This window comes from Lotus japonicus, chromosome 6, assembly GCF_012489685.1.
Source record: "Lotus japonicus ecotype B-129 chromosome 6, LjGifu_v1.2".
Taxonomy (NCBI): domain Eukaryota; kingdom Viridiplantae; phylum Streptophyta; class Magnoliopsida; order Fabales; family Fabaceae; genus Lotus; species Lotus japonicus.
This window is the reverse complement of record NC_080046.1, coordinates 2,477,832-2,488,809: the sequence shown is the minus strand read 5'-3', so window position 1 is coordinate 2,488,809 and position 10,978 is coordinate 2,477,832. Positions and strand designations below refer to the sequence as shown.

Below are 10,978 nucleotides of genomic sequence, written 5' to 3'. Positions count from 1 at the left end.
TATTATGAGAAATGAGAGCATCAAATTGTAACCATTAAATGTAACATAAATGGTTAAGATTAAAACATAAAAAAAGTTGCATGCCTTTTTAAAAAAGTCACATGATCATTAAATGATATTGAATCTCAACCATCTATTTATAATTGTATGGTCACAATTTGTTGTTCTCATCTCTCACAGTAAACATTACTCTCACTTGATACGCCCCAGAAACATGTATTACATAAATGACAAAAGAAAAGATATTGTCTTAAAGTTCAAATGCAAAAAAAAGTTTCATCGCTATAACGTGTATCCAAATATCTGAAAATTCTATAAGCTGTTCACAATTCAGTCAAAGAAAATGAACTTTAATATGTTAAAATAAGAATTAGTTTGATTGAGCAGCTAAAATATTTATCCTTCCCTACACAAGAGCATAATGTGGATGATAGTGATGCACATTAAATGGTAATTCCAACCCCAACCTGTACAATAAAGTTACTATATTGAATTCCAAAAGAAAATATAAAGAAGTGAAATCATTAACAAAGGCTGCTATGAAAAAACAAATTAAGTCTAGTGGAATAATGGGGTGAAAGGATGTACAAGAATCATCTTCTACTCTCTCTTGTGGAAAACAATACTAATGAAAATGACCAGGAAAAAAATTATCAGATTTGTTAACAAAATGAGTTAACAAAATCATTTTGTTAACAAATCAAGAGAAGGCGAGCCTTGGCGCATTGGTAAAAAGTTGTTGTCATGTGACAGAGATCACGGATTCAAGTCCTGGAAACAGTCCCTTGTTAAAAACCAAGGTAAGTCTGTGTACATTAGACAAGCCTGCATATATTAGATCATGTTGTCAGACTCTTCCCTGGACGCTGCACATAGCTTGAGCTTTGATGAACCGGGCGGCTCTTTGTTAACAAAATCTCAAGAGAAGCTGCATAGTTTCATATGACACCTTTTGAAGGAAGATCATGGTTATATGTTTGAGTGAGTGTTAGGTTTCCTTCTCGCTCATTGGACAGAATGAGCATTGACACAACTTCGCGCATTGTTGGCCTCTTTGAAGGAGACATGCTTGTGCATAGTAAAGCAAGTTTCAAAACAGTGAGCATGTGATTCCTGGTGATTTGTTCTTCAAGTTCAAGACGACTGTCGAGTATCTCTGATGACAATGTATTGTCATGGTCCCGAATATGGTTCCTCACCCATGTGACAAGATCACCTCCTTGCTCCAGTGGCTGAACTGGAGATTTTCCGGTTAGCAGTTCCAAGAGCACAACGCCGTAACTGTATATGTCACACTTTTCTGTGACCTTCATGGTATATGCATACTCTGTAATGCAGGATAAATGGTTCAGCAAACAATAATTGACAGGAAATAAAGTTTAATCTCTAATGATAAACGATAACAACAATAACAACAAAAGTCTTATCCCACAAAATGAGGTAGGGAGATCAGCTATATAGATCACTTGATCTATATGAAAGATAAAGCTAGTTTTACGTTGACTGCCGCAAGCCTAACACAACATTTCTCCTTTATCTGAGCTTAGGACCAGCTATGAAACAATATATATATATATATATATATATATATATATATATATATATATATATTCAAGGATGAGATATGTATGAAAATTTTCCATCTTAAATTTTCGAAGATAGAATCTAACTGAATTTGCCGACATGAAATTGGCCCAGCACATGGTCATGTATAAAAGTGATTCTTCTGATAATCTCAGCTTCAGCAGCCCTTGCACCTATGTGCCTAAAACGAATTAATTTATTTATCTATACATTAAAAGTTTATACAAAGGAAATACTATAATTGACAAAGTCAAAAGTAGAATTATAATTGAACGAAACTAACCAATTGTAAAAATTGGTCAGTTTTAGAGGCAACAAATCATTGTAAAAAATATCAGATACTCTCTTAGATCATCAAAATGAAAGCAATACCAGAACTTCTTTATATAAAAAACTCAATTTCTTCAAAAACTTGAAAGTATATATTGTCTACAAGCATGAAGTGAAATAGCAAGTCCCAATAAGACTCAAAATAGGATTCACAATAATATGATCTACCTAGACAGACTAGACTATGAGCCCATTTGGATACGGACTTATTGGAACTTATTCACTAGAAAATGCAATATAAAAGCTCCAATAAGCACTCTTTGCTTTGCATCCAAACGAGGTTTTATATATGTTAAAACAAGATATAAAGTCAAGAAGAAAGTCTTTGCTTGGTTAACTAATTATGAAAATATTGGAGCTTACCAGGAGCAATATACCCATAAGATCCAGCAATTGCAGACATTGATTTTGACTGTGGCATGTCAATCACTTTTGCCAAGCCAAAATCACCAACATGGGCCTCAAAACTTTCATCAAGTAGAATGTTATTAGATTTTATGTCACGGTGAACAATCTTTGGTTTGCAGTCATGATGCAAGTAGGCAAGACCCTCAGCAGCTCCAAGCGCAATCATGAACCGAGTCGGCCACTCCAAACTAGCTGCAGAACCATGCAATAGTTCTCCTAAGCTACCCCTTTCCATGTACTCATAAAGTAGGAGATTGGAGCCCTGGTGATAGCAAAAACCATACAACTTCACTATATTCCGATGCCTTATCCTTCCCAGAGTCATTATCTCAGCCCTGAAACTGTTCTCAATGTTATTCCCCTCCCTGTTAGATGCTAACTTCTTTACAGCAATAGTTTTACCAGATTTCATCACTGCCTTGTAAACTGTTCCACAAGCTCCGCGGCCAATAACATAGCTTTCATGAAACCTTTTTGTAGCTTCAACTAGATCTTGAAATGTGAAACCATCCTTTGGAGGCAAATACATATCTGAATTCGCGGAGGGAGTCTCACTCTCAGCGTCTCCAAAGGAATCAATTGTCTCCCTAGGACGTCTCATATAATACAAAATAACTACAATAAAAATGAGAGAAACACCACCAACAACAGCTGCAATGATCATGACAATTTTAGCGCGAGGAGACTCAACATTTTTCCCTGGACGAACAGAACGAGAAGCTCGATTGGTGTTGCAGCTACCGAGAGGTGCACCGCAAAGGCCTTTGTTACCACCAATAAAGCTACTTGCATCCATATCTTGGAAAATCTTAGTGGAAGGTATAGGTCCAGAGAGGTTATTGTGTGAGAAATTACATCCTAGCAAGCTTGAAAGCTCACTGAAGGAGCTGGGAATGTCACCATCCAAATGGTTGTTATTCAGAAACAGATATTCAAGCATGTTGAGATTCCCGAGCTGAGACGGTATTCGTCCAGAAAGATTATTGTAACTGAGATCCATTGCAATCTGTAAGCTTGAAAGATAACCCAAGTGGGAAGGTATTTCACCAGAAAATGAATTTCCATCCATCAGCAACCAGTTCAAATGAGACAGATTACCTAATGCTCCAGGAATATATCCAGACAGCTTATTATTTGAGAGCTTGAGAATCTCCAAGTGTTGAAGTGTTCCAAGCTCACTTGGCAAGGAACCAGTAAAGCTATTGTGACTGAGATCAAGCCGCTGGAGCCTTTGGCACCAAAAAATTTCAGGTGGGATTCCACCAGTGAAAAGATTTGATGAAACATTAAAAGTCACCAACTGAGAGAGGTTTCCTATTTCCTTAGGTAACTCTGATACGAAATAATTGTTTGCAATATGAAGCCTTTGCAATTTACGGCAGTACGCAATCTCAGGAGGAAGTGGACCGCTGAACCTGTTCTCGTTCAAATCAACGGCAGTAAGGTTCTCCAGTTTACACAGTTTTGAAGGGAAGCCGCCGGTAAGCTTGTTTCCAAACAACAGCAGCTGTGTCAGTGATTCACAGTTCAGTATCCCTGTGGGTATATTTCTATTAAGCTGGTTAGCTGCCAAATTCAACAACATCAAGCGGGAATTTCGGCAAAGATGAGGAGGTATTCTTCCGGTCAAGTTGTTGTCGGAGAAATCAACCACCCAAAGAGGACTACGAAGTCCGAGTCCCTGAGGAATAACACCACTTAGAGAGTTGTCAAAAAGTTGCAACTGATACATTCGAGACAGATATTGGAAGCCAAGTGGAATTGGACCTCTAAGATTGTTTATTGATAGGTCCAGCTGAGACAGGTTCCTCAAGTTGCTAAACTCGTCAGGTATAACACCAGTTAGATGATTCTCAAAGAGAAAGAGCAAACTCAGACCACTTATTTTGCTCAACTCCGAAGGGATGTCACCTACAAAAGAATTCTCTGAGAAATCAATGCTTAAAACTGAAGAAAGATTTCCAATTTCCCTTGGGATGGTCCCATTTAACTTATTTCTGTAAAGATACAACGACTTCACTGATTTGAGGTTCCCAATCTCCCTAGGTAAAGGCCCAACAAGATTATTCCCATATAAAGCAAGGGTCTCAAGATTACTGCAATTCCCTAGCTCTTTAGGAATAGCTCCGGAGAACCGGTTTTCCCATAAAACGAGTTCTTTTAAGCTGTTAAGCATGCCAATCTCACTCGGTAGCTCCCCTGTGAGCTGATTTTGAGCAAGACCAAGACGTTCCAAGCTCTTACATCTGCCAATTTCCTTCGGCAAGCTACCGGTAATGTTATTTGCCCCGGCTCTGAAAGTCACAAGATTGTTCAAATTTCCGATGGAGTTAGGCAGGGGGCCAACAAGAAAGTTGCTATAGGCCACTAACTCAACCAATGAAGACATGCTTCCAAACTCGCCCGGAAGAACACCAGAGAGTTTATTGTTGCAAATGTTCAAATTTCTCAAAACAGACAGCTTACCTAATTCAGCAGGAATTGGTCCCTCAAATTGATTGTTGTTCAAATATAGAGATTCCAAATTCAAGCACTCACCAATCTCCCTGGGGATATTTCCAGTGAGCTCATTGAAAGCAAGATTTACATAAGTTAGATGGGTCAAACCCCCAATGCTAGTAGCATTTAGAGTTCCAGAAAGACCTATAGAACTCAAATTAAGAGACATGACCACTGAGTTGATGCTATTGTCACTACAATTTACACCAACCCATCCACATGGGGTTTCATCAGAAGACTTCCAACTCCCCAATAGATTAAACTTGTCATGAAGTCCATTCTTCAGCTCTAGAAGGATATGCCCCTCTGTGTTCAACCCCTCTATGCCACAAAGTAAAGTCAAGAGCAGTAAAATTACGAAATACCCTTCTGACAAACCTCTCCCCCCCCTGATGTTCAAAGACATCTTAATTCTCAACACCTGCACAAGCAAACAATTAACCAGTCAATTGCCTAACCCAAATGGTTTTTATTCTGACTGAAACCAGAAAAAATTTGGTAACCTTTTATAACTACATAATCTGAAAATTCATAATGAATAGGCTCATGAACTTAAAGTAATACAGAACAGAACAGAACAGAACAATTCCAAATGCCATTCCCAGAATCTGAATGAATCAGGGTAAAGGCAAAAAACAAAGACATAAACTCATATCATACCTTTGAAACCCCACCATCAGCACTCGATAAGAACAAAACCAGTCCAGCAAGTCCACCAGTTGGAATCAAATCAAATCAAATCAATGATTCCTGGTGAAGTAAAATTGAGAAGGACCCTGAAGTGAGTGAAACTCTAGCCAGAAATAGAATATACCCACCTGGCTTTTTGGCATGAAAAGTGGGGATCTTTAATCTGAAGAGGAAAAGGACAAGATTTTGATGAGAAAAATCCAAAAGCCTTTAGGCTCGAAGTTCAATGAATATCCGGGTAAGTGGGGGTGGCACTGTAAGGGAAGAGAAAGAAAGAATGGATGGTGAGAGTGAAAGGATCTTTATGGGGTGTGAAGGTTTATTGGCCGACAAAGCATGCTTTCATCTTTCTCTGATCATATTCATAGGATCATTTGTTTTCATTGTCTCTCCACAACAACAAAAGGGTGGTTCTTTTATTCTTGTCTTGTTTTCAAGTGAGAAAAGGGTTGCAGAAAAGTAGAGAATGGAAATGAATGAATGTGAAGATTTTGCTTGTGATGATGATGATGATGATGATGATGGAGCCTCTTCTTCCTTTGTTTGTGTTGATTTTGTTGGTAGGTGGGCGCTGAAATCGCTGTATAGTTGTAGTCCAAGTCGTAGCTCAAGTTATACTCAATCACTACATGGGTTGGGTATGTATGGCTTCCTTTTTTCTACGCGTCATTCATTCAACCCAACCTTGTTTTTGCACTCACACAACAACATGGTTGAAAAGATTCCATTTTCTATTTTGCATCTTTCAAAAAAAGGTTCATTTCATTTCTAATCATACAATAATTTAGCATCAAAAAATCATACAATAATTTCCTTATTTATACCCGAGTAATGAATGATTGATTCACACTTTATTTTCATTGTTTTTCTATTATCATATCACATATCATATCATTAATTTTTTTTTCTATTTGGCTCAGATGTAAGTAAAAATGAATCGTGAACAAACATTATTCATGTATCTTGAACCGACACAATTTTGTTCAAGTCGGATAAGATTATTATAAGTGATAAAGTTTTTCATATCAGAGATATTTAACAGTCTCATTCACTTAGACTTAAACTCGGATTCTCTACGATCGTATAATAATTTGGGCTCTATCTTCTATATATATATATGTAAAGCTCACTTGAGCTATAAGTATTAAATACTTGAAAAATTGCATTAAACACATTAACAATTTATTTTAATTTTCATTTTCAGTTACTTAAGTTAAATGGAATCATTTTTTTTTTGTTACTTAATGAAACTGACTACATAGTCAACTTAAAGAAATTTTTCCAACGGAATTTTCTTCAACGGCTCAAAGTAATCTTCTATATACATGAAAAGCACATTTGAAAGATACATTCGAAACCGTGAAAAATACACAGTGCAATAAATTAGCACAGCCATGAAATACAATAAATTTTTACCCATTGGAATTTTGAGCACCTTTTTCTATAACAATGTAAATTGAAATTAATCTATTGTCCCTCAATTTTATCAATTCTGCACAAATTCATAACCTGTCATTTCAAAGCAATAAATCACCCTGCAAAAACTGATAAAATTTGATAATAAAAAGAGCCTATTCATCTACCTACATTAATTTAAAAAAATGAATTACATTAAACCATACACTATTGTATATCTCTATATAAACAACTCAATCACACTCAAATCATACATGCCTTAGACTTCAACATCTTACAAGAAAAGAATGGCAACTGTCACAACCTATTTTAATAAGCATGTCATTTTTCATCACATTAGCAAAAAAAAATTGCTTGTCCTTATTACATATTACTCATTTCGTATTTCTTTGTTTCAGGAGAAAGATCATCAACAACAACAAAGAACACACATTCCTTAGTGATTTATCCTCCACTGCGGGTGATTGGAAAATAAAAGTGCGAGTTTCACGAATATGAGGCACTCTCAATATATACAGAAACAAGGAATTAATTAGCTACATGGTTCTAATTGATGAGAAGGTTTGAATTTTATATTGTCTAATAGATTTTTATTATCACTAAATAAACTTCTCTTGATTTCTAATTTTTACTCTTGATTTCTCATTGTTACAATTCTTTCAGAGTAACTACTTACATGCTACTATAGGGAGAATTTTGCATCCAGATTCAAGAATATTTTAAAAGAAGGGAAAATATACATGATCACAAATTTTATGGTCATAAAGAAATTCAACCACTTACATTAAATAACAAAATTCATCAACTTAAAATTGACTTAAAAAAAACTGAAATTATCTTCAGTTTTGCATTTGCCAAAGATAAAAAATTAAAATTATTTAATAATAAATAATATGTATAAAATATTTTAAAATTGAAAAATGCTGCAAAAAGGTATTTATTTTTAACTATAACATATATGTGCATTATTTAAAAAATTATTTAAACATACTTTTTAATCTATGATATTTTAGAAAAAAATAATAATGAGTTAATAACCACAATTGGATAAATGTTTGTTGTGAGAGGCCTAACCTATCCACTTAACTGATCGTAGAGCCTCCAGGTATTAGTCTCATTGCTATCAACTGTGAGAAAACATTTGCATACCAAATAAGTTGAAAAAAATTAAATTCACAAGATAATATTTTAGGCTATTTTGTTGTCAAAAGGGTATTTATTAAGTTATCACTTATTGTAATTCAAATAGTTAAAATGAATTTATTCTTCTTGGTCATGACATGTCATAGCAAATGACTTTCCAGGTAAAAAGTACAAAAACAAATATTAAAACTAATTTCATGACATTAAATACTTATTAATTATCATTTTTTACGTAATTTAAATATTTCAAAGTAAGTTAATAATTTTTCATATTATTAAATAAATAAATTTTTTAATTGTTAAAATTATTTCTATTCTAATAATTAAATTTGAGTAATATTAATTATTTATACAAAAAGAAATATAATAATATTTATTGAAATGTCTTAACACAAATTTTTTATATTTATAATTAAAAAATATTTTACCTTTTATTTAGTTAAACTATAATAATTTTTACATATTGTTAAAAAATATTGTAAGTAAACTCGTGCAACGCACGAGTATAATATCTAGTAGTTCGGTAAATCTCACTTTTTTTTTCCTAATGAATCTCACATTTTTATTAATAAATTAAATAAATAATTGTGATATACTGATAGACTCATATTCCATATTTCTCTTTTTATCCTAATTTTATATATTTTTCTTTCACATCATTTCACCTATAATATTCTCCCCTTATCCCGCTTCTCTCTCTAACTCTTCTTCCCACTGTTATTTTCAGCAGTTTTTGATTTCTTTCCAGTTAAATAAGTGGCTTAATCGGCTGGTTTTTATGGACTTGTGATGTGATGCTCAAGATTGAGATTTGGAATCAACGACATGATAATTTTGATTGAAAATAACGGGGAGCATTGGTGAAAGGATTCAATTGAAAGTTTGGATTCCTCTAGAACATTTTTTTAGCTACCAAGCTTTAACACCATCAAGAAAATTGGGAAAACAAAGTAATGCTGGAATCAAATCTGGTTTCTAAATTAAAAAAAAAAAAGTTGTATTATAGTTTTTAGTGACGGAATATTCTTTGCGACGAGATTTATTCCGTCACAAAATCCTAGTAAATTATGGAAAATAAGTTAGCGACGGAATTTTGAGAGGGAATATTTCCGTCGCAAACTGTTAGTGACGGTATCTCATTTGTTATGGAGTACTAGAATTTTGTGACGGATTTGTTTAACATGTGAGGTTTAGCCACCCATAGATACAAAGAAGGAAGAAGAATAAGAAGAAACCAAGGAACAGTTACGGATCTATGTTAGACCATGTACAATGGTCTGTTGAAACTGATGTTGAATGTTGTTGAAACATGTTTAGCCCTTGCATTGGTCTGTTGAATGTTGTTGAAGTTGGGAAAATGTTGAAACCGTTCAACATTGTTGAGAGGAGCATCCGGAGCCACGTGGCAGCTCCGGATTGGAGAACGCTAGGCGCGTGCAGGACACGCGCCGACAACGCGCGTGGCGTGTCAGTGGGAGAGGAGAGAGAAGACCGAGTGGGTGAGGATGGGACGCGTGGCAGCGTCCCATTGGCCAGCCGGATTTTTTTTTTTAAAAAACTTTAAACTGAATTATCTTGTTGAAATTTTTTTTTTTTTTTTTTTTTACCAAAATTCATAACTTTTTTTTCTCTATAAATAGAGACTTGGTTTGATAGATTTGGACACAGAAAAAAAAACCAAGTTTTTCCCCATCTTTATTATCTCTCTCACCATCTTATTATCCTTATATTAGCATTTGTTTTGAAATGGATCCCAACAATCACCATTACAACACCCAGAATTCTTCAAGCTACCCAATTTCCAACCAAAATCCCAACAACTATGAAGATCCAAATCAATTTTCTTACCCACGTCCTCAAAATCCCACCAATTATCAAGTCCCACATCAATTCTCCAACCAACGTCCTCAAAATCCAAACTATTTTCAAGTCCCACATCAATTCTCCAACCAACATCCTCAAAATCCAAACTATTATCCAGATCCAAATCAGTATTCGAACCAGTCATCATTTGTTCCAAACTTTCATCCATCTTATGGATCTGTGAGATATCCATCTCAAACACCCCAGTCTAGTGGTTATATGCCAATGGTTCGTGCAAATTTTCCTAGTGTTGATGGACCGGAATTTCCGGAATTTTCAACACAAGTCAATCTTGGTGACGGGTCAGCTGATAATGAAGTCAATGAAGTCACTCCTAAGAGCAAAAAAACGCATGCACCCGCATGGAACACTGCACAAAATATGGTGCTAATTAGTGGGTGGATTAACTGTGGAACAAGCAGTGTTGTGGGGAAAAACCAGAAAGGAGAAACATTTTGGAGAGATATTGCTGAGTATTGTAATGAGCATTGCTCATTCGATCCTCCGCGTGATGGAATTGCATGTCGAAACCGTTGGAATTATATGAACAAAATACTGGGTAAATGGATTGGCGCTTATGATGCCGCTAAGCGTCAACAAGGAAGCGGTTGGTCGGATAATGATGTTTTGGCAAAAGCGCAGGAATTATTCGCATGTGGGAAGAATGTTCAATTTACTTTGATGGAAGAATGGATCGCTCTCCGTGATCTACCACGTTTTTGTAGTCAAGTAGGAGGAAATGGTGGCTCAGCAAGTAGTGGATCTAAGAGATCTCACGACAGTGATGCATGTGGCTCAACCACTATAGGATCAATTCCTCGTCCAATGGGTAGGGAGGCAGCTAAAAGAAAGAATAAAAAGAAAAGTAAAGAACCTGTCGTTGAGGAGAAGGGGAAAGTTTGGGTTGAATACAAAGATTTGAAGGCTCAAGAGATTGCACGAATTGATAAGCTAACAATGGTGCAAGAACAAACTAACCAATTGATGAAAACCAATTTGTATCTCAAGCTAAGTTCTGAAGAGGATCTCGATGACCGTAAGAAAG

General features: G+C 35.3%; 1 protein-coding gene across 1 annotated transcript; it reads right to left on the bottom strand.

The window, feature by feature from the left end:
- Window positions 1-434: 434 nt before the first annotated feature.
- LOC130722157 (probable leucine-rich repeat receptor-like protein kinase At2g33170) lies at window positions 435-6,081 on the bottom strand. The gene is made up of 3 exons (XM_057572804.1): window positions 5,482-6,081; window positions 2,278-5,242; window positions 435-1,327 (listed from the first exon to the last, which is right to left on the bottom strand). Exons 2-3 carry the CDS (start codon window positions 5,225-5,227, stop codon window positions 939-941), a joined length of 3,339 nt encoding a protein of 1,112 aa, XP_057428787.1. The 5' UTR covers window positions 5,228-5,242; window positions 5,482-6,081; the 3' UTR covers window positions 435-938.
- Window positions 6,082-10,978: the final 4,897 nt, after the last annotated feature.

Coding starts and splice junctions, on each gene's coding strand:
- LOC130722157 (XM_057572804.1), bottom strand. CDS start 5,227: ATGTCTTTGAACATCAGGGGGGGGAGAGGTTTGTCAGAAGGGTATTTC. Junction 1,328..2,277: donor TTATGGGTATATTGCTCCTG/GTAAGCTCCAAT, acceptor CCTGCATTACAG/AGTATGCATATACCATGAAG.